Raw genomic sequence first — 22,964 nt, forward strand, 5'->3', positions numbered from 1 at the left:
ATTGATCTCTACAGGCCCAGCAGTGCCTCAGCCATGCCCCTCACACACTGCCAGAGCCTGCATTGATCTCTACAGGCCCAGCCATGCCCCTCACACACTGCCAGAGCCTGCATTGATCTCTACAGGCCCAGCAGTGCCTCAGCCATGCCCCTCACACACTGTTAGAGCCTGCATTGATCTCTACAGGCCCAGCCATGCCCCTCACACACTGCCAGAGCCTGCATTGATCTCTACAGGCCCAGCAATACCTGGGGCCTGGAGCCTCCTCATGCCCAGGAGAGCCTGGGGGAGCTGGGGCTGCTCAGCCTGGAGAGGAGCCCCAGGGAGAGAGAGGGGCCTCAGCCCTGCCTGGCCCTGGGTCTGGCCCTGTGTCTGTCCCTGTCTGTCCCTGTGGCTGTCCCTGTGTCTGTCCCTGTGTCTGTCCCTGTGGCTGTCCCTGTGTGCAGAGGTCAGAGCAGGCCCAGGCTCTGCTCCAGGCCCAGCAATGGCCCCAGAGCCACGGGCAGGGCCTGAGCCCAGCAATTCCCCTGCACAGGAGGCACAACTTCTGCCCTGGGCAGGGACCGAGCTGGAGCAGAGCCCAGAGAGGGGCTGGAGTCTCCTCCCTGGGACATTCCAGAGCCACCTGGCCCCACCCTGTGCCCTCTGCTCTGGGATGGCCCTGCTGGAGCAGGGAGGTGGCACCAGGGACCCTCTGTGGTCCCTCCCAACCTCACCCATCCTGGGATTCCAGGATTCTGGGATCTGAGATCAGCAGACGTGCAGCACCCCATGGCACAACAGGCAGCAGCAGCAGTGAGGAAGATTTTTATCCAAAAGTCAGTCTGTGTTCTCCCTAAGAAGCCAAGCCTGTCCCAATTATAACAGCCAGGACGTTGAGGGCACAGACCTTTGCCCACCAGAGTTTCAAATCCTCCTCTCTGAAACCATTGGTCTGCCCACTGAAGAGTCTGTGTTTGAGGGGTGGGAAGTGAAAGGTGAACACCTGACTTTACCTCCCCAAGCCTGCAGCTGGGCAGGCCCATGGAAAATATGAAACAAAAAAAGAGAAGAGGAGCACTCTAATCTTGTGGTCAGAACTTGTGGCTGGCAAAAGGGAGCTGAGCCCAAGCCCCAATTCAGGGGCTGTAATACTCACACTGCATTTAATGCTCACCACAGCAACTGAGAAATGGACAAACTGCAGCTAAAGAGAGATTCCTTCCTCCCCAGACAATCACAGAATCATGGAATAGTTTGGGTTGGGAAGGACCCTAAATCCCACCCAGTGCCACCCCTGCCATGGCAGGGACACCTCCCACTGTCCCCAGTGTCCAGCCTGGCCTTGGGCACTGCCAGGGATGCAGGGGTAGCCCCAGCTGCTCTGGGCACCCTGTGCCAGGGCCTGCCCACCCTGCCAGGGAACAATTCCTCATGGCCAAGATCCCACCCAGCCCTGCCCTCTGGCACTGGCAGCCATTCCCTGGGTGCTGTCCCTGCAGGCCTTGTCCCCAGTCCCTCTGCAGCTCTCCTGGAGCCCCTGCAGGCCCTGCCAGGGGCTCTCAGCTCTCCCCGGAGCAGCTCCGTGGCTCTGGGTTTGTTCCAAGGGCCGTGCAGGGCGGTGATCGCCGTGTGTCCCCTGCTGGGGCTGTGCTGTCACTTTGTGACACCGGCCAGGGCCTGGGGCGGCACCGCGAGGGCCGGCGGGTCCCGACACCGCCCTCAGAGCGCCCTGAGCGCCCTCAGAGCGCCTTCACACAGCCCCGACAGTGCCGCGACACCAACCCGACACAAACCTCACACTGCCCTGACAAAGCCCCGACTGCCCTCGCACAGCCCTGACTGCCCCTCATAGCCCTGACCGCTCCCCACAGCCCTGACTGCCCTGACAAAGCCTCGATACTGCTCGGACCGCCCTCACACAGCCCCGACACCGCCCTCACACAGCCCTGACCGCCCCTCACACAGCCCCGACAGAACTCGGACCGCCCTCACACAACCCCGACACCGCCCCTCACACAGCCCTGACCGCCCCTCACAGCCCCGACACAACTCGGACCGCCCTCACACAGCCCTGACCGCCCTCACACAGCCCTGACCGCCCCTCACGGCCCTGACTTCCCTCACACAACCTCGAGCACCCTCACAGCTGCCGGGCCGCCCCGCGCAGGCGCCGCCGCCGGCGCTTCCGGCAGCGCTGCCCTGGATGGCGGAGCCTGGGGCTGGAGGGGCGGCGGAGCCCGGGGAGGGATGGACGGAGGAGCCGGAGGAGCCCGAGGATGGATGGACGGAGGAGCCGTGGGGTAGAGGGACGGCGGAGCGGCGGCGGCTGTGGGTGCCGGGCGGGCGCTGGCTGGCGGCCGTGCTGCCCCTGCTGCTGGCCCCGCTGCCCTGCGCAGGTGGGTCCCGGGGCTCTCAGGGAGCGGGGCCGGTGCGGGGCCCCTCTCTGGGGCCGAGCGGGGAGCGGGGAGCGGGTCCCGCTGCGGTCCCGGAGCTCTGCGGGAATGCGGCGCAGGATAACGGTGTCGGTGAGGGTGTGTCGTGTTTGCAGGGCTGTCATGATATCGCAGCAGGGTTTGGGTTGGGAAGGACCTCAGAGCCCACCCAGGGCCACCCCTGCCATGGCAGGGACACCTCCCACTGTCCCAGGTGCTCCACTGTCCCCAGTGCCCAGCCTGGCCTTGGGCACTGCCAGGGATGCAGGGGCAGCCCCAGCTGCTCTGGGCACCCTGTGCCAGGGCCTGCCCACCCTGCCAGGGAACAATTCCTCATTGCCAAGATCCCACCCAGCCCTGCCCTCTGGCTGCCATTCCCTGGCTCCTGTCCCCATTCCCCTGAGGACTGTCCCTCTCCTCCACACCAGTCCCAGCCATTCCCGGTGAATTGCAGCGGCTGCAGCCACTGAAGGTGAAACAGCTTTGGATTCCCATTGTTTGGCTTGGAAATCACAGTCTGGCAGAGCCTAAAGGATAAATGAGGAAATGAGAGGTGGAATGGCGGGATGGGGGTTTTGGCTCGCAGGGCGGGAGCTTGTGCCCTGTCTTTTGTCCTTACACAGCAAAAAACAGCTATTGCCCAAACCTATTGCTGGAAGAGGAAGGATTGCGAAGCATTGCAAAGGAGGGCAGAGGGACTGTTTGTACAGGCAGGCAGTGACAGGACATGGCACAGTGGTTTTAGACTGCCAGAGGGCAGGGCTGGATGGGACATTGGGAATGAGGAATTGTTCCCTGGCAGGATGGGCAGGGGCTGGGATGGAATTCCCAGAGCAGCTGTGGAGCCCCTGGCAGTGCCCAAGGCCAGGCTGGGCACTGGGGCTGGGTGGGCTCTGAGATCCCACCTAAGCAGTGATTCTCACTCTGGAATTCCAATAGCTCTGTTTCAGTGACCTCTCCCTTCCCCTGGCCCAAGCCCAGCTGTTCCCTGTGCTGCTGCTTCTGGCCCTGGCTTTCTTTGCACATCAGGGTCCTTCAGAGCCTTTCCTGAGGTCCCGTCCAAGGGGCCTCCTCTTCCTTCTTCTGCTGAAATGTTGACTGAAATTTTCCGCTGGCTCCTGCACCCAGGGATGTCGTAAGCATCGAGCATCATGTGCTCCTGCTGGGATTTCCCCTGACTGTGGGGTTTGCTCTGTTGCCATTTCTTGCTTTCTTCTGTTGCTGAACAGATTTTGTTATATAATCATTATTATTTTCAACCGTCAACGTTGCCGAACATCTCCTGAGCAAAGCAGTAATTTTTGTGTATTGGAACAGTTTGGGTTGGTTTGGTTTGTTTGAATTTGACAGGGGGAAGAGATGGGCAGGTGTGCTAAAAGCATTTCTGGTTTTTAATCTCTTCTTTCCACAGAAGTCTAATCCCTTATAATGGTTTCTCAGAACCCAAGTGTCATCACACCCAAGTGGACAAACAGGAATTAGTTTTAAATGTCTAGCTTTAAATCATTAATAAAATAAGCCAGGAAGAAGTGTTGATTTTTAGGCTTGTTTTTGCATATCAAGTTGCTACCTAAATCACAAAATTTCCCTGCTGATTAAACACCACTGAGTTTGCTCCTTCCTTCCTGCATACCTGTTCATTGGGAAATTAATGATTTGTGGAATTAATTTAGGGAAGCAAGTACAAAACTCGTTGAAAATAGGGAAATACGTGAAAGGGTGGATGCTGGATCATATCTTCCTGTCTGTTGGGAGAAACTGGCTCAGTACTCCAGGAAACAAGTACAGTGGTGTTGAACAGCAAAATGTGCAGGGCAAAGAGGGGAGGGTTAAAATATCAGACCTGCAGAAAAACCACAAACTTCTACCCATAAATTACACAGCATTGTTTTATTGGGTGTTTTTAGAAACCCCCAAAGTTTCATGGCACAGCAGTGCTAGTTAGAAGGAAAAGATTAGGTCATGTCTCATAAATTAGACCTCCACTAATTAATCTCAGCCAAGTTATTGGGATTTTTTTTTTACACTGCTTCAAGCAAGTTGAAACGTTTGGAATGGATACAAAAGAGAACAATAAAATTCCTTCAGGAAGCTGAAATTTGGCTTAAAAGGAAAACTTAAAGAATTGCTGCTGCCATTCAGCTTTCTCTTGGTTGGGAGCTGTGTTGAAAATGACCTTCCTGGGGTACTTCCCAGCTGTACAAAACACTGGCCTGGCTTAAAGCACAGGCTGGGTTAAAGCACAGAAAGTCTCTGCTCAGAACATGGATCTGGACAGGATCCTCCTCCCACTGCTCCTTTTTGCCATCTGGCCTGCTGAGGTCTAACAAGGAGTTCTGGAAAGCCTCATGCTCAAGAAATTAAGGATTTGAAAGGATGGAAGAGAGACACTAAATATTTGAATTTCTACCCAAGGCAAACAAAAATAGTCTGATAATTGAAATGTAGTAGTGTTTTTATCAGTTGGAGTCTGTGGGGCCCTTGTTGTCACAAAGGGTTTTGGCTGAATTGTAACCATCTGTTGGATAAATATCTGGGGAAAAATCTGGTTTTCCCTTTGTTTTCTTATTTTCTGAGCAAACGTCCTTTGGCATTCTCTGGGTTTGTCCTGCTCTGTCAGAAGAGCAGCAAATTCCTGCCTTGTGGCAATAAATTCTGTAGTGGGAGCCACAGGGGTTTATTGAATTATTTGGCTTTCGTGGTTTTGTGCTTTCAGGAGTTATTTCCCATGTGGGTCCAACTTAATTCTCCTAAAGGATTTTGCAGAATTCAGTCATTCTGCTTTTCCACACAATCCCTTTGTGGGCAGGGACCTTGTGTAGAAAAATAAATTTGGTTTGTAATGAAGAGCCTGTCCCAAAGTCAGGTTCAGGATAAGCCATCGCTGTCCAGAGAGTGCCCAGCTGAAATGGGATTTCTTGGCTCTGGTTTCCTCCTCATACACTCAAATATCAGACTGATCCCAAACAGCAGTTTCAGATACGGCTTCAAAATCGTGACCGTTGGGAAGTCATTAATAAATAACTTCAGATAAAATAGAACCAAACAAAATAGAAGGTCAGAGCTAAGAGGTGTGGTTTGTTTTGTTTTAATTTATTTAAATTTATTTTGTTTTAATTTTTATTGTTTTTTAAAATTTTATTTAAATTTTATTGCATTTTAAAAATTTTTATTATAGCTAAAATTTTTATTTTAATATTTTATTGTGTTTTACTTATTTTATGTATTTTTATTTTATTTTCTATTTTAATTTTATATCTATTTTATTTTTTACTGTTTAGTTTTATTTATTTTATTTTTATTCTACTTTATTTTATTGTATTTATTTTACTTATTATTATTCTATTTATTTTAGATTTTATTTTATTGTGATATTTTCTTTGATTTTATATTAATATTTTCTTTACTTTTTATTGTAATATTTTATCTTAATTATATCCTAATATTTTCTTTGCTTTTTATTTTAGTATTTTATTTTAACATTTTATTTTAATTTTATCTTTATATTTTCTTTTCTTCTGATTGTAATATTTGATTTCTGTGCTTGCTGGTTTCTCCTAGGCCAGAGCAGCCTGCCGAGCCCCAACAACGTTCAGGTGCACGTGGTGAACACCAATTTCACCCTGAGCTGGGACTACGAGGGGACTGACCCCAGGGTGACATTCTCAGCACAGTTCCAGTTGTCAGTGCCACCCCTGGGAGCCAGCACTGGGAGCCAGCACTGGGACTACAGGGACACTGAGCCCAGGGAGACATTCCCAGCACAGTTCCAGTGGTGAGTGCCATCCCTGGGAGCCAGCACTGGGGTTACAGGGCACTGACCCCAGGGTGACATTCCCAGCACAGTTCCAGTGGTGAGTGCCACCCCTGGGAGCCAGCACTGGGTTACAGGACACTGAGCCCAGGGAGACATTCCCAGCACAGTTCCAGTGGTGAGTGCCACCCCTGGGAGCCAGCACTGGGAGCCAGCACTGGGTTACAGGGCACTGAGCCCAGGGTGACATTCCCAGCACAGTTCCAGTGGTGAGTGCCATCCCTGGGAGCCAGCACTGGGTTACAGGGGCACTGAGCCCAGGGTGACATTCCCAGCACAGTTCCAGTGGTGAGTGCCACCCCTGGGAGCCAGCACTGGGTTACAGGGCACTGAGCCCAGGGTGACATTCCCAGCACAGTTCCAGTGGTGAGTGCCACCCCTGGGAGCCAGCACTGGGAGCCAGCACTGGGACTACAGGGGCACTGAGCCCAGGGAGACATTCCCAGCACAGTTCCAGTGGTGAGTGCCACCCCTGGGAGCCAGCACTGGGTTACAGGGGCACTGAGCCCAGGGTGACATTCTCAGCACAGCTCCAGTGATCAGTGCCATCCCTGGCTGCTGCTCCTGGCACTGGGGTTACAGGGGGAGTGACCCCAGGGTGACATTCCCAGCACAGTTCCAGTGGTCAGTGCCACCCCTGGAGCCACCCTTGGCTGCTGCTGCTGGCCCAGCTTTGTCTCCCTGCTGGGAGGTTATTTATAAATCAGTTTATTTATCACATGGAGCTTGCTGCTAATGCTGAACCACCAGCAGGGTTCTTGCAGATCTGGTGGCACACTTAGAAGTGGAATTTAGGTTTATTTACAGAATCCCAGAGTGACCAGGTTGGGAGAGACCTTCAAGGCCATCGAGTCCAGCCCAGCCCCAACCCCTCAACTCAACCCTGGCACCCAGTGCCACATCCAGGCTTTGTTCAACACACCCAGGCATGGGGACTCCACCACCTCCCCGGGCAGCCATTCCAGAACTTTCTCACCCTTGCTGGAAAAACCTTTTCCCTGCTCTCCAGCCTGGATTTCCCTTGGTGCAGCTCGAGGCTGTGTGCTCTGGTTGTGTCAGTGCTGCTGGAGACAGAGCCCAGGGCCAGCTGAGCCCAGGCCCCTTTCAGGAGCTGTGCAGAGTGAGGAGGGCAGCCCTGAGTCTCCTTTGCTCCAGGCTGAGCACCCCCAGCTCCCTCAGGGCTTCCTCACTCACAGGGTTTGTGTTCCCAGCCCCTCTCCAGCCTCCTTGGCCCCTCCACATGTGCTCAAGAGTCTCAATGTCCTTCCTAAATTTATTCTCTTGTTTGTTTGGTTTCTGTAGCTATGGCCACACACAGAGGATTTGAGGGAATTTTCAGGATAACTTTAATCTAATTTCTCAGAGTTCAATAACCCACATTTCTCAGCTGCAAGCTTAATGCCCAGACAAAACAATTTAAGATTTGTTCTTAAATATTTCCTTGGTTTCCTTCAATTGTTCCATATCCCAGTTCTTTTGCACACATGAGCACAGGCATTTTGTGGCACTTTTCTGACAGGTAAATATTGAAAAACATTTCTGAGATAAAGTTACTGAAATTCTGAGCAACCTGGGATCGTGGAAGGTCCCATGGCAGGGGTGGAGCAGGATGGGCTTTAAGATCCCTCCCAACCCAAACCATTCTGGGATTTTGGATTTTAAAAAAATAGCTCTTATTTTCCAATATTTGGATAAGAGCAGCTGCTTTGAAAATAGATTTATTTTAAAAATATCAGACTGGTCTGAAAGACAAGGTAGGAGTTGAGGATAAACAATTACTGCTTCAAGTCTGTGCCTCCTTTTTTGGCCAGACATTTTAAATGTCTCTTTAAATCTCTTTCTTCACTGAGGTGTGGATGTGTGTTGATTAAAAAAGAGCTGCTGAAAAGCTGATTATTGCTGAACTCCACTTTTCACCTCTGTTTTTTATTTTCCCTTAATTTCCATTCCTGGCTCATGTTATGATTAGTGGAGTTCTGCTGCTTTTATGCTCCTGTACCCACTTTTGTCAAGACTTTAAAATTTCTTCCCATGAATTATAAAATCTTTGCCAGGCTAAGAAATATAATAATCCTGAGGATGTAATTCTGTGTTCTGGCAGTTGTAGGATAATTTATAAGGAGATAACACTGATTGCACTGCTGATAAAGCAGCATGAAAAGGGGTGATGTTTATTAAAGTTAAGAAGAAAATAAGAATAATTTCAGTGGTTGTGGGTTGGATTTATCCCAGGCTATTTATCCTGGGATGTGTTATAAATAACTATGTGGTTATTGTATTTTGTTATTATTGGCTTTTCTAAATTATTTTGATGGAGTACAGTTTGTAATCTCCTTTTAACTGCTTTTGATATAGTATAATTTGTCAGCCTTTTATAGTTAATACTCTAATCCCTGTGTGGATTGTATATCTTAGTGTGATAAATATATATTGTAGTTTAGGCTTTTGCAAAATATTGCACTGTGTATTATAACATTAACTTCTGCAGAAGTAATTGTAGTAGTGAAGAAATAATAATAATAATAATAACAATAATATCAACTTATTAAAAATAAAATAATAAAATAATAATTGTAGTTGTGAAATAATAACTAATGCCTGTATTTTTGTAACTAACTGACAATAGTGAAATACCTATTCAATAGTGAAATAGCTAATATTGATTGAAAGTACTTGTAAAACTGGCTAGAATGTCTGTATGATAAGAAAACATTGGAAAGAACCAGGCAAATAGCACCAAAAGAGCAAATTAAAATCCACCACTGCCCCTTGGGCTAGCAGTAACTGTCAAACCACAGACCAGAGGAAATCAAATACAAAACTCAAAATCCTGTCTGTGAGGAAATAAAATGCAAAACTCTCAAAATCCTGTCTGTGAGGAAATCAAATACAAAACTCTCAAAATGCCATCTGTGAGGAAATCAAATACAAAACTCTCAAAATCCTATGTGCATTGTGCTCCAAGAAGATGAAATCAAGGGTCAAACTGAGATAAGGAATTCCTGGAGCATGTGAACTCCAGGGCAGGTTGAATATGTATAATCTGCATGGAAATGCATTTGAGCCATGCACTGGGAAAGTACCTGAGAGCTGCTGCAGTCAGTGTGTGCTTCTGGCAGTCTGCCAGGCACCCTAGCACTGGAACTGGCCCTGCTCCCCCTTATTCAGCTTGTCACAGTCTGAAGAGTGAGCCTGGGGTCTCACAGGCTCTTCATCCCAGGGTGTTGGTCCTGGTGGTTTTTGGGATCCCAGGGTGTTTGTCCTGATGGTTTTGGGGATCCCAGGGTGTTTGTCCTGATGGTTTTGGTGATCCCAGGGTGTTTGTCCTGGAGTGCTTATTCTGGAGCTGTTGTTTAATCTGGGCTGTTTCTCCTGGGGCTGTTGTTTCTCCTGGGGTGTTGTTTATTCCAGAGTGTTTCTCCTGTGGGTGTTGTTTCTCCTGGGGTATTATTTATCTGGGTTGTTTGTCCTGGGGCTGTTGTTTCTCCTGGGGTGTTGTTTATATGGGGTGTTTCTCCTGGATTACTGTTATTCTGGGGTGTTTCTCCTGGGGTGTTGTTTATCTGGGCTGTTTCTCCTGGGGCTGTTGTTTCTCCTCGGCCTGTTGTTTATCTGGGGTGTTTCTCCTGGGCTGTTGTTTATCTGGGGTGTTTCTCCTGGGCTGTTGTTTATCTGGGGTGTTGTTTATCTGGGGTGTTTCTCCTGGGGTGTTGTTTCTCCTGGGGCTGTTGTTTATCTGGGGTGTTGTTTATCTGGGGTGTTTCTCCTGGGGTGTTGTTTATCTGGGGTGTTGTTTATCTGGGATGTTGTTTATCTGGGGTGTTTCTCCTGGGGCTGTTGTTTATCTGGAGTGTTTCCCCTGGGGTGTTGTTTCTCCTGGGGTGTTGTTTATCTGGGGTGTTTCTCCTGGGGCTGTTGTTTATCTGGAGTGTTTCCCCTGGGGTGTTGTTTCTCCTGGGGGTGTTGTTTATCTGGGTTGTTTCTCCTGGGGCTGTTGTTTAATCTGGGCTGTTCTCTGTCCCGCAGGCCGGAGCCGGACCCCACGGGCTGGCAGGAGCTGCCAGGGTGCCAGGCTGTGGCTGGCACAAGCTGTGACTTCTCCTCAGCCATCTCAGAGTACTATGATGTCCACTACGTGCGTGTGAGGGCCCAGGCAGGGCCACTGGTGTCCCCATGGTCCCAGGACCTGCAGATGGTGCCAGAAGAAGTTGGTACGAGCTCGGGGCTGGTGGGGACACTTTGCTTCCTTTAGCACCTTGGAGGAGTGTGCTCCCCTGCTCTGCTCAGGTGGGACCCCACCTGCAGAGCCTCCAGCCCTGAGATCCAGCAGCAGGAGGACCTGGAGCTGCTGCAGGAAGCCCAGAGGAGCCACGGGGCTGGAGCCCCTCTGGAGCCAGGCTGGGAGAGCTGGGGGTGCTCACCTGGAGAGGAGCAGCTGCAGGGAGAGCTCAGAGCCCCTGGCAGGGCCTGCAGGGGCTCCAGGAGAGCTGCAGAGGGACTGGGGCCAAGGCCTGCAGGGACAGCACCCAGGGAATGGCTGCCAGTGCCAGAGGGCAGGGCTGGGTGGGATCTTGGCCATGAGGAATTGTTCCCTGGCAGGGTGGGCAGGCCCTGGCACAGGGTGCCCAGAGCAGCTGGGGCTGCCCCTGCATCCCTGGCAGGGCCCAAGGCCAGGCTGGGCACTGGGGACAGTGGGAGGTGTCCCTGCCATGGCAGGGGTGGGATGGGATGAGGTTTAAGGTCCTTCCCATCCCAAAGCAGTCAGGAATGAGGATTGTGGAAAAACCACGTGTGGTTTCCACTGCTGGTAACAGCAGGACAGAGGGAATTTCCCAACAGGAATATGAGATCAGCCATCTGCAGGTCATGGAATGCTGCAATTCTGTCTTTTCTGGAGAAGGAAAACTATTCCAGGTGGTGCTGGTTTCCTGACTGAACTTCTGTCACTCTGTATTTTCCCAGATTATTTATTGGAAAAGTCCTTTTTGACAGTAGATTTTTGCAGAATCCCAGACTGGTGTGGATTGGGAGGGACCTTAAAGCCCATCCCATCCCACCCCCTGCCATGGGCAGGGACACCTCCCATAGACCAGGTTGCTCCAAGAACCCCATTTTTGGGAAGTTTGGCTTTTCAGCAGTTTCAGTGGTACTGAATCCTTTCTTTGAAGTTGGATTTATTGGACTGAGCTAAGTCTCTTGCCTTGCAGGTTTTAGAATAATTTATACTGATTTTTTTGGAAAACATTTGCTGGTAATATTTAATTTTAACTGCTTTTAGAACCTGGTGATGGTAGTTGGTTGTTAGATTAAATTTCTTTTAGAAACTGTCTGAGTCATGAAAACTTAAGGTCCTGTGGGTGATTATTCAAAAGAATTAAAAATAAGAAACCATAGGCAGGTATTTTAGGTTTATTATTTAAACCACTTTTGGGGTGTATTTTCTCAAAGTAGACATGTTTAGCTTCTTTTTTCTTTCCATATTTGCAGCTCAGATTGGTCCACCAGGACTGGAATTGCAGTCCACAAATGGAGTTGTAAAAGTTATGATTTCTCCTCCAGAAGCAAATCAGAGGAAAAAAATGTGGATCAATGATCTGAGTTTTAAATATAACCTGGTCTTCTGGGAAAACTCCTCACATGCTCAGGTATGAGCACTTCTTTTTTGTTACTTACCTTACCAGAACTGCCAGAGATGGACTTGAATTTGTGCTCTGGAATGGAATTGTTTGCTCCTGTGTGTTTGAAAGTTGGGTGAGGTGGTTTTTTCTTGGTGGGATGATTTTGTTCTTACCATAGGATTGTGTTACTGGGATTGCCCTGATCCAGGGACTTTTTTGAGGTGTTGCCATTGTGAACTGGTTTCCAAGGCATCATGTGTGTCCTGCAGAGCACCCAGAGCTCTCCTCTGAAGAGCAGGGAAGAAACTCTTCCTTTTTTATCCTTTTTAGGGAAGTGAGAATCATTTAAATTAGGGCAGGGATCAAAGGCCAATCTGTGTTCTTTTGGGAGATCAGATCAAATTCATCACTTCAGAAAGGACCTTGAGGGGCTGGAGAATCCCTGAGGGAGCTGGGCAGGGGCTGGAGAATCCCTGAGGGAGCTGGGCAGGGGCTGCAGAATCCCTGAGGGAGCTGGGCAGGGGCTGCAGAATCCCTGAGGGAGCTGGGCAGGGGCTGCAGAATCCCTGAGGGAGCTGGGCAGGGGCTGCAGAATCCCTGAGGGAGCTGGGCAGGGGCTGCAGAATCCCTGAGGGAGCTGGGCAGGGGCTGGGGCTGGAGCAAAGGAGGCTCAGGGGCCCTTGTGGCTCTGCACAAGTCCCTGCCAGGAGGGCACAGCTGGGGGGGGAAACACAGGAATGAGGAAAGGACAAGAGGGAATGGCCTCAAATGGCACCAGGAGAGGGGCAGGTTAAAGACAGAATAAAATTCCCCTGGCAGAGTGGTCAGGCCTTGGGCTGAGCTGCCCAGGGAGGTTTGGAGTCACTGGAATTGTCCCAGAGCAGTCTGGATGTGGCCTTGGGGACAGGGATTGGGGTGATGTTGGTGGGGCTGGGATGGCATTGGGTGACCCTGAAGGGTTTTCCCAGCCTTGATCCTGGGATTCTGAGAAGATCCAGCACCTTTTAAACTCCACCTTCAGGGCAGGTTGGATCAGTCACAGCTCTCTGATGCTCACCTGGAGCAAAGGAGGCTCAGGGGGGACCTCAGTGCTCTGCACAGCTCCTGACAGGAGGGGCAGGGAAAGGAGGAGAGGAAATGGCCTCAAATGGCACCAGGGCAGGCTCAGGTTGGAGACTGGGACAGAAAATTTCCCTGGCAGAGTGGTCAGGCCTTGGGCTGAACTGCCCAGGGAGGTTTGGAGTCACTGGAATTGTCCCAGAGCAGTCTGGATGTGGCCTTGGGGACAGGGATTGGGGTGATGCTGGTGGGGCTGGGGTGGCACTGGGTGACCCTGAAGGGCTCTTCCCACCTCTGGGATTTTGGGATCACACACCAAAGGAGCAAAAGGCCCAGAAGTACAAGTGGGTAGGGTCAGTGAAAGCCAAAGGCAGAGCAGGGAGGAGGTCTGGGTGATCAGGGATGGAATGTCCTGCTGCATTCTGGGATGTCTGTGGGGTGAACTCCTGGTCATGCCCAATCCCTCCCCAGTTCCATGGCAAAGGAGCCCAAAATATTCCTGTCAGTCAGTGGCTAAACTGCAAACTTCCCTTTAGGATTTCTCCTACTTTCTCTATTCCACATTTTTAGGAGGGGTATGATACAAATGGGCTGAAATCCTGCAGAATGATCATTTAAAATGTTCCTGGGGATGCACAGTTCCCCTCACAGGCTCTTTGTGTTTGTTTCTTCCAGCTCCAGAGCAGAAAGGTTTTCCCTGTTGACACCATTGATCACCTTGCCCCAGACAGCACCTATTGCTTCAAAGTCCAAGCAAATCTCCCCAGTGAGAGAAAGGAAGGCTTGTTCAGCCCCACCAGCTGTGTGAAAACCACCCAGAAAGGTACCCAGGAAATGAGGTTAACTGCAAATGGTAACTTCTATTAGACTGGCACACAGTCAGTTGTTCTGAAGCAGCAGGAATAGGCAGAAGGGCCAAATTCCTCCTCATTTTGGTATAAAAAAATAAATATATATATTATATATATTTGCCCTTCTCGATCAACATAAAACATGTCAAGGGTAGAGTTTTAATAGTACAAGAAGGTTTTTGCCATGAGGCAAACTTTGACATTAATTTGGAACAAAAACTTCTTTGTGTGCTTTGGAAAACTCTTCTTTTTGAATCAGTGACTGAATCAGGAGGTAAAAAACCAAAAGCCTCTGGGATACTTGGCACTCAATGAATGCACAGAAAGTTGAGTTGAGCTTAAAAAAATGCTGGTTTTATATAATCCTTGGTGAATTGATTGTTACAGCTGCTGAAGAAAGGCTTTGAGGGGGCAGTTTGCCACCTTGTTATGTAAAATTAAATTCTTTTCTGTGCTGTGCAGTTGCTTTTAGATGTTTATTTTAGGAAAAAAATAACTGCAGAAAGTCAAATATTAGATTGGACTAGGGTGGTACATTGTAATGAGTTGATGGTAAATCAAAATGTAAGTAATTGATGGTAAATGAAAATTATTTTATACACAAAATACATTAATTGATACACATGTGTCTTAAAAACATTGAAAGAATACATGTATATTTTTAAAATACTAAAATAATACATGTGTATCTTAATAAAATATTACAATAACTGATACATGCAAGTTTTTATTATAAGATATTAAGTAGTTGTCACATTCATACTTTAACAAAATATTAAAACAAAAAATCAAAATGTACTATAAATACAGATGTGTATTTTATGTATTTTTCTCCTCATATTATTCCCAAACCAGTTTATTTCTGTTCCTCTCAATATTTGTGTACTTTAATTTTTTTCTGAATTGATTTTAACTGATTTTTTAAATTAGGATTTTTAAATTTTTTTAAATTAGGCTTGATGGGATGCTTTGCATATCACAGCCTGTGACTTGCAATCTGTATAGTGAATAATCTTTATGTTTTCATTACTGACATGAGAAATGTCCATTCCCATGAAGTTTTTTGGTAACTTTGGGCTTCCTTTCCCCCTGAGCAGTGAACGACCTCCTGTGTGCCACCAACCTGAGTGTCCTGGCTCTGAACATGAAATTCCACCTGCTTTGGAGCAGCCAGGGAAATCAGGATGTGAACTACACCGTGCAGTACCTGCTGTGAGTTCAGCCATCCCAGCCCTGCCACCTGCAACCCCCTTTCTTGTGTTCTCTGGTGTTTCCTAGAGGGTAAAATGGAATAGTTGGTGGCTTTGTATGTTAATGGGAACGTGATTGGCCCATTGCTGTTAAAGAATTCCATGTTACCACCTGAGCCTGGGATTTCAGGGACTGGGCTGCTTTTGGGGCTCTTAAAGTCCTCTCCTGAATGCTGAGGGACATTTTTAAAGCTGGGAAACTTGAATTGCTTAGTGGCTTTTTGAATGTGGAGAAATTAGATGAGTAAAAGTGAGCAAAAATACAGGTGGTGGAGGTTTCAGTTGTCAGCAGCTTGGGTTTCTTCTGGGCAGACCCAAACAGGGGAGAAAACACAAGGTAGCATGGTGTGTCACATAAAGAAAATGGTGTGGCCCATCAAAGAAATGGTGTATCCCATAAAAGAAAATGTTGTGTCCCATCAAAAAATGGTGTGTCCCATCAAGAAATGGTGTGTCCCATCAAGAAATAGTGTGTGAGATAAAGAAATGGTGTGGCCCATAAAGAAATGGTGTGTCACATAAAGAAAATGGTGTGTCACATAAATGGTGTGTCCCATCAAAGAAATGGTGTGTGACATAAAGAAATGGTGTGTGACATAAAGAAATGGTGTGTCACATAAAGAAATGGTGTGTCACATAAAGAAAATGGTGTGTCCCATAAAGAAATGGTGTGTCACATCAAGAAATGGTGTGTCACATCAAGAAATGGTGTGTCCCATAAAGAAATGTTGTGTCCCATAAAGAAATGGTGTGTCCCATAAAGAAATGGTGTGTCACATCAAAGAAATGGTGTGTCCCATAAAGAAATGGTGTGTCCCATAAAGAAATGGTGTGTCACATCAAAGAAAATGGTGTGTCCCATAAAAGAAATGGTGTGTCCCATAAAAGAAAGTGTTGTGCCCCATAAAGAAAATGTTGTGCCCCATAATGAAAATGTTGTGCCCCATAAAGAAAACGTTGTGTCCCATAAAAAACCCATCAAGTCATATAAAAACCCCCTCATGCCATGTGAAATAACCCTTGTATCACATCAAACCCCATCCTATCACACACAAAACCACTGTATCACTAAAGAAAACTAGATAAAAATCATATTGCATCAAAAAATAAGGAATGCCATAAAAGCCCCATCATATCCCATCAAATCCCATTGAATCACATCCATAAAATCCCATTAGGAAGCAGCTCTATAAACCTGTATCTCAATCTCCAGCTGCTGCATAAATATTATGGCCAGCACCTAACAGAAGAGGAGGGACCCCCTGGCATTCCTTGGGAATCCTTTGGCATGGCAGGAAATCCATGGACTGCACAGAGCTACGTGAGAACTTCTCATTTGGACTTTCAGAACCTGCCCACCCCACATTTCATTTCTCTGCTGAGCCTTGGTTAAAGCCCTAATTTGTATTCCCTGGCCCTTTTATCTTCATTGTTCCACTCAGAAATGTCTCATATTAAAATGCTGATTTTTTTTATTTTATTACTAGAAGCCTTTTTGCCCAAAACTGAGCCAAGTGCAGCACAAATACGATTTTCTTGAGGAGCTTAGGGAGCTGACATGAAAACTCTTGAATTCTCTGTTGCAGTGGCTACGTGAAGAATCTCCCTGATGATTACTCAAACAAGTGGCACAATGTCCCCAGGTGTGAGAACATCACCAGCACCTGGTGCAACTTGTCCTCCATCATCACCAGCACTGGATTTTATTACCTGCGAGTGCAGGCCAGGGGGGAACACAACAAATCCTGCTTCTCCAGGGATGTCAAAGTGGATCCTCTGAAAACAAGTAAGGAAATGCTCTCCTGAAATGCTCATTGCTCAGCAAACTCCTGCCAAATGTCTTTATGAGCTGACAGGAGGGGGGGGCTTCACAAGAATATAGTGAAATTAATTCAAATGTTTCTCAGGATTTGATATTCTGAATAAAACTATGAAATTATACTTCTAACTCTGTTTCTTCAAGATTATAATGGATTTCACTGGCAGTCTTTGAAGCAATGTTTTTAGTTGGATTTTTATTATTTATTTTATTGTTTTCAGATGGAATTGGCCCTCCTGGTGTAAGGCTGGACCTCAGTGACACTTTGCTCCACATCATTATTTCTCCTCCAGGAGATGAGGATGAAGCCATGAGGGACCATTATGACTTGACCTACAGGATCCTGTACTGGAAGAATTCCTCAGATATGAAGGTGTGAACAAATTACAAACAATATAAGATTCATTCTGACTTAAATCCTGAGTTTCCATTCTCCCTGAGGAGCTCCTTTCCAAAAGAGGCACATTTGTGGTATATCAGCCTTTAAAAAAATCAGTTTATTGGGTTTTCTAATGAAAGATTCTATCAAAAACCTGAGCACTGTGACTTTTATCACCCAGTGGTTGAGATTTTTATGTAACTCTCTTAGAAACTCTCTTAGAAATATGATCACTGTGATTGTTATCTCCCAGTGATGGGGTAAAATCTCCATTTCCATGGATGAGTCTGTGTGCAATGGGATGGAAAAAGCTCCTCAAACACTGAAGTCCTGCATCCTTTAGCTCACATTTTAATGGATCTTTCCATGTTTTTAAATGCTTCTTAGGGTAAAATATTTCACAGTAATTGGTAAAAAGGGGGGCAGAAGAGAAGGAAGCAAACTGCAGCAGGAAGGAGTTTCCTGGAAACTGGGACATTTCAGAATGGGGAAAGCCCTTGGTTCTTGCCCAGGAAGTGTTTGCTGAGTTCTGCTTAGGAGCTAAGGGGGGTGGTTTATTTATTTTACTGAATCTGGGTGCCCAGGGAGGTGGTGGAGTTCCTGGAAATGTTCCAGAGGCACCTGGATGTGGGACTGCATGAGCTGGAAAGTCTCTCCAGCCCTGCAGATGTGGGGTTGCTGCAATGTGTGACATTTCACAGAATCACTCCTCCATCAGAGGCTGCAGCTCTCACCTCTTTGAGCCTCCTGTGCTGCCCTTGGGCTCTGATCCCTCCTCTTCCCTGATTTGCTTTTCCAGGAGGAGGTGAAGCAGAAGGAGGTGAAGCAGACCATAGCCACAGTCCCTGATGTGTCCCCCTCCAGCCTGTACTGTGTCCAGGTGCAGGCCTTCTCCGAGCCCTACAACAAGAGCAGTGCCTACAGCCAGCAGCAATGCATCCACACCCCTGCAGGTGGGCACAGCCTGGCAGAAATGCATCCACACCCTCTGCAGCTGCAATTCTCACCCCTTCCCTGGGAACTCAGCACTCCTGCCAGCACTGGCAGCACCTGGCTGGGCAGAGAGCTTCAATTCCCAGCCCCACATCTTGGGAGGGAGCAAGGAATCACTAAATTCCACACTTTCAGGGGTATTTTAGCCTTGAAACTGTCTTAGTCCTTCTGGGAATGGGCCTCCTGTGCTGGAGAGTGAGGAGATAAATCAGATTTGTTAGGGCTGAAAGCTCATCTTGGTGCCAAGGGAGAGTGGGAGGATTGCACTCACACAGAGCACAAGAACAAATCATGGTGAAGGTAATTGGCCACATAAAGTTTTATTAACACTATGAACATTTCTGACTCTTCAAACTGCCTTAAAGCCAAGAAAATGTAATAACAGCAATGCCTGGCTCACATTCAGGATTCATTTATATTGTGGTCCTCACTGCTGTGTCTTATCAAACCTAAAAAAACCAAAAGCTACTTTTTCCTGAATAAGAAAATATTTTAATCTATTTTCCTAGGTATTTTAATCTATTTTCCTCTTCCCCTTATCCTGCTACCTCAGTGAATCGCTAAATCCAAGCAGTGCCTTCAAGACAGACCCTGCTCAGACATTTTTATACCCCAGAGTGAAAATCTTCTATTCTTTGATCATGAAATAAGACCTGATCGTGTCCTTTGGATTACTTGGAAAGTGGCTGCTGGTGCCTGTTCAGTATCACCAAACTCCTTTCAGTTTCTTGAGATAATAATGGAATTGTGGAAGGGTTTGGGTGGCAAGGACCTTGAGGATCATTTCATTCCCACCCCTGCCATGGCAGGGACACCTCCCAGTGTCCCCAGTGCCCAGCCTGGCCTTGGGCACTGCCAGGGATGCAGGGGCAGCCCCAGCTGCTCTGGGCACCCTGTGCCAGGGCCTGCCCACCCTGCCAGGGAACAATTCCTCATTGCCAAGATCCCATCCAGCCCTGCCCTCTGGCACTGGCAGCCATTCCCTGGGTGCTGTCCCTGCAGGCCTTGTCCCCAGTCCCTCTGCAGCTCTCCTGGAGCCCCTGCAGGCCCTGCCAGGGGCTCTGGGCTCTCCCTGGAGCTGCTCCTCTCCAGACGTGCACCCCCAGCTGGTGCTGGGGTGATGGAGGGACTGGAGCACCTTGGAGGTCTCTTCCCACCTTGGTGATTCTGATTTTCTATTGGAAAATATTTTGTGGCTTCTTCAAGCAAAATTATCTCAGACACTGGCACGGCATCGCTTTTCCCTGGTGCCCATGGCTGTGGAAGTGTTGGGGAATGTTTCCATGATGTGGAAATGTTGAATTATTTGATAAATTCTGCAGAATATTTGGAGCTGTGCTTTAATTTTGGCTGGTTGTAAATACCTCGACTAAATGGTTTTTATTCCCAATTTTAGGTACATCTTTAGCTCTGATGATTTCTGGGATTTTCGTGGCTGCCCTGCTGGTTGTCCTGCTGTTGGCCACTTCTCTTATTTTTGTGTTCTACCAAGCCTACAACAAAATCAAATACGTGTTCTTCCCCTCCTGCCAGCCCCCCCTGAACATCGAGGTGAGCTCTGACTTCTCACACCTTCTTTGTAGGAAAATGAACTTTAAATATCATGGAAAAAAAGATGTTTATGTGTTATGGCTCAGCCAGGGTTCATTTCAGAGGTTTTATCAGAGGTCTCCAGAGCTTTGTCCAGTGTCCAGCCTGGCACAGGTGCTGCTTAGCAGGGATCCTGTTCTGGAATGACAAGGGCAACGCTCAAGTGTGTCTGAAACTTCTGTACCTGGATTTTCTTTTCATTCTTGTGTGGCCTTCTCAGGCTCTAATCCATGAAATGTTGCAATTCTCTGGTGATTGACAATTGAGAGCAGGAAAAGGGATGAGATAAAATGTTGGAGTCACCCCTTAGTGATGGATTCAGTGAATGCAGCTGGGAGGTGGGAGCTGGGCTCTGCTCCCAGGGCACAGGGACAGGAGCAGAGGGAACGGCCTCAGGCTGGGCCAGGGCAGGCTCAGCTTGGACAGCAGCAGCAATTTGCCCATGGCAAGGGAGCTCAGGCCTTGGCAGGGGCTGCCCAGGGAGCTTTGCAGTGCCCAGCCCTGCAGGTGTCCCCTGCAGGTGGCACTGAGTGCTCTGGGCTGGGGACAAGGTGCCCATGGGGCACAGCTGGCACTGCATGGGCTGGCAGGGCTGGGCCTGCCCCAGGGATTTGGGGATTCTGTGAACTAAAACTTCATCCTAAATCTGAGCTGGTGACCCTAGGGAAACAAGGAGTGGGAAACCACACATTGCTGCTCAACTTGAGCAAGGTTTGGGTTGGAGGGACCTCAGAGCCCACCCAGTGCCACCCCTGCCATGGCAGGGACACCTCCCACTGTCCCCAGTGCCCAGCCTGGCCTTGGGCACTGCCAGGGATGCAGGGGCAGCCCCAGCTGCTCTGGGCACCCTGTGCCAGGGCCTGCCCACCCTCACAGTAAAGAATCTGATAAATAACATTTGTGTGATTGTGGTGTTTAGCAGAATTAGTATTTAATTATTTAAATCAGTCTATAATTATTACTTATGGATGTTCATCTCTTCCCCTTCTGCTTCTGTCCTCAGGGATTTGGAGCACAGCCCTTCAGCAGCCCTTACTTGTCAGCTGCCACAGAGGAATCAGTGGAAAATTGCTGTGTGATTGAGTCCATGATCACAGAGGAGGGAAATCAGATTGTTTTCACAGACTACAACCATTCCACACAGAGCAGTCGAGACTCAGGGAATTATTCCAATGATGACAACACTTCTGGGAGCAAAGGATCCAAAGAAACACTGGAAAAGGAAATCGTGTAACTTTGGGAAATCAGAATTCCTTTGTGGGATTGTCAACTTCACAGACACTTCAAACCTCTTTGTGATGGGAGTCCCAGCCTGAGGGGACACTGTGACCTTTGGGATCCTGAGGGGACACTGTGACCTTTGGGATCCCATGGGGACACTGTGACCTTTGGGATCCTGAGGGGGTCACTGTGACCTTTGGGATCCTATGGGGGTCACTGTGACCTTTGGGATCCTCAGGGGACACTGTGACCTTTGGGATCCCATGGGGACACTGTGACCTTTGGGATCCTGAGGGGACACTGTGACCTTTGGGATCCCATGGGGACACTGTGACCTTTGGGATCCTGAGGGGGTCACTGTGACCTTTGGGATCCTATGGGGACACTGTGACCTTTGGGATCCTGAGGGGACACTGTGACCTTTGGGATCCTATGGGGACACTGTGACCTTTGGGATCCTCAGGGGACACTGTGATCTTTGGGATCCCATGGGGACACTGTGACCTTTGGGATCCCATGGGGACACTGTGACCTTTGGGATCCCATGGGGACACTGTGACCTTTGGGATCCTATGGGGGTCACTGTGACCTTTGGGATCCTGAGGGGTCACTGTGACCTTTGGGATCCCATGGGGACACTGTGACCTTTGGGATCCTCAGGGGGCACTGTGACCTTTGGGATCCCATGGGGACACTGTGACCTTTGGGATTGCTGGGTTTGGGTTCCAGAGCTGCCCTTGCTGGGGGAGCTGCTCAGGCCTGGCTGGGAATGGCCCCAGTGTCCCCACCCCACCCAGGGCTGTCCCTCTGACCAGGAGCAGCTTTGGGCACTTCTGTACTTGAAGCTGTGAGCTGAGCACACCCTGCCTGCTCCAGCAGAGTTCTGTGTGGGGTCACTCCCACAGTGTTTACACAGCCACAGGAATCCATGCTGGACACAATCCTGTGGGATTGCCACTGCCAGCCCCTGCCTGGCCCAGCAGGTCCAGAGCTAAAGGTGCCAAGGGAGCAAGAGGAGCAGCAGTGAGGAGGCTGGGGTTCCTCACAGGGTTCCTCACAGGGTTCCTCAGGGGATTCCTCATGGGATTCCTCACAGGATTCTTCATGGATGTGTCTGGGAATGTTCCCAGTGCTTGTTCCATGTCTCGCTCCCCATCCCTGGAATGTCCCAAGGCCAGGTTGGAGCAGCCTGGGACAGTGGGAGGTGTCCCTGCCATGGCAGGGGTGGGATGGGATGAGCTTTGAGGTCTCTCCAAACTCATGCTGGAATTAGCAGGACCCTGGTGAATTTAGGAGATGCCTTTAGCAGAGGGCTGAGCTTGGCACTCAGAGCTTTCCCTGTTTTGCCAACAGACTTTTCTTTGGACAATCAGGATGTGCTGCAGTAGCATTTCAGTTTTCATATTCCATGTTTTCCATGTTGACTCCGCTGTCTTCCAGTGCCCTTTTTTTTTAAAGTCTCTTATTTTTTTATGAAGAAACTGCTTTGGAGTCAGCTGGGTTTGAGCATCCTATGGACTGCTGTTGTTTGTTCTCTCTTCTCCGGGAACTCTTGGTGTTTATGTATCTTTTTTTTTTTAACTTTGAAGATACTACCTAATTTTATAAATTTCCTATCCCTGTGTTCATTGAAGAACATAATAAATTTTGCACATTTGCTTCTTATCCCTCTCTTGGTTCTGTGTGTTTTTGGTGTAGTGACATGGAAGTTGCCCTGTGGATACTTGGGAAGTTCCCATGAGGAGCTTTCTGAAAAACCCAATGTGAAGGGTAGAATGGAATATCCCATATAAATTACACAGAAATGGAATTAATGGCATCATTTGGACAAAAGTTAATTCATGGGAAGGATTTCACTGCCAGATTTTAAGCAAAGCACCCAGTGAATGTTCCTGAAAGAGGCAGGATAATTCACAGGCAGCCCCATTTTCCTCTGGAGTGCAGAACCACATGGAT

At 48.5% G+C, this 22,964-nt stretch overlaps 1 protein-coding gene across 1 annotated transcript; it reads left to right on the top strand.

Annotated features, from left to right (window-relative positions):
• Positions 1-2,024: 2,024 nt before the first annotated feature.
• On the top strand, positions 2,025-22,673 carry IFNAR1 (interferon alpha and beta receptor subunit 1). Its single transcript, XM_077192677.1, has 11 exons — positions 2,025-2,378; positions 5,976-6,189; positions 10,255-10,439; positions 11,716-11,873; positions 13,581-13,728; positions 14,854-14,968; positions 16,593-16,792; positions 17,047-17,198; positions 18,004-18,157; positions 19,594-19,748; positions 20,791-22,673. The coding sequence occupies exons 1-11, from the start codon at positions 2,186-2,188 to the stop codon at positions 21,019-21,021; spliced, it is 1,905 nt and encodes a 634-aa protein (XP_077048792.1). The 5' UTR covers positions 2,025-2,185; the 3' UTR covers positions 21,022-22,673.
• Positions 22,674-22,964: the final 291 nt, after the last annotated feature.

Source organism: Agelaius phoeniceus, chromosome 2 (genome assembly GCF_051311805.1).
Source record: "Agelaius phoeniceus isolate bAgePho1 chromosome 2, bAgePho1.hap1, whole genome shotgun sequence".
NCBI lineage: Eukaryota > Metazoa > Chordata > Aves > Passeriformes > Icteridae > Agelaius > Agelaius phoeniceus.

What these genes read in the sequence shown, in the direction of transcription:
- IFNAR1 (XM_077192677.1), top strand. Translation starts at nt 2,186, where the DNA reads ATGGCGGAGCCTGGGGCTGGAGGGGCGGCGGAGCCCGGGGAGGGATGG. An exon ending in GATGGTGCCAGAAGAAGTTG is followed by an intron (nt 10,440 to 11,715) that starts GTACGAGCTCGG and finishes CCATATTTGCAG; the next exon opens with CTCAGATTGGTCCACCAGGA. An exon ending in AGTGGATCCTCTGAAAACAA is followed by an intron (nt 16,793 to 17,046) that starts GTAAGGAAATGC and finishes TATTGTTTTCAG; the next exon opens with ATGGAATTGGCCCTCCTGGT.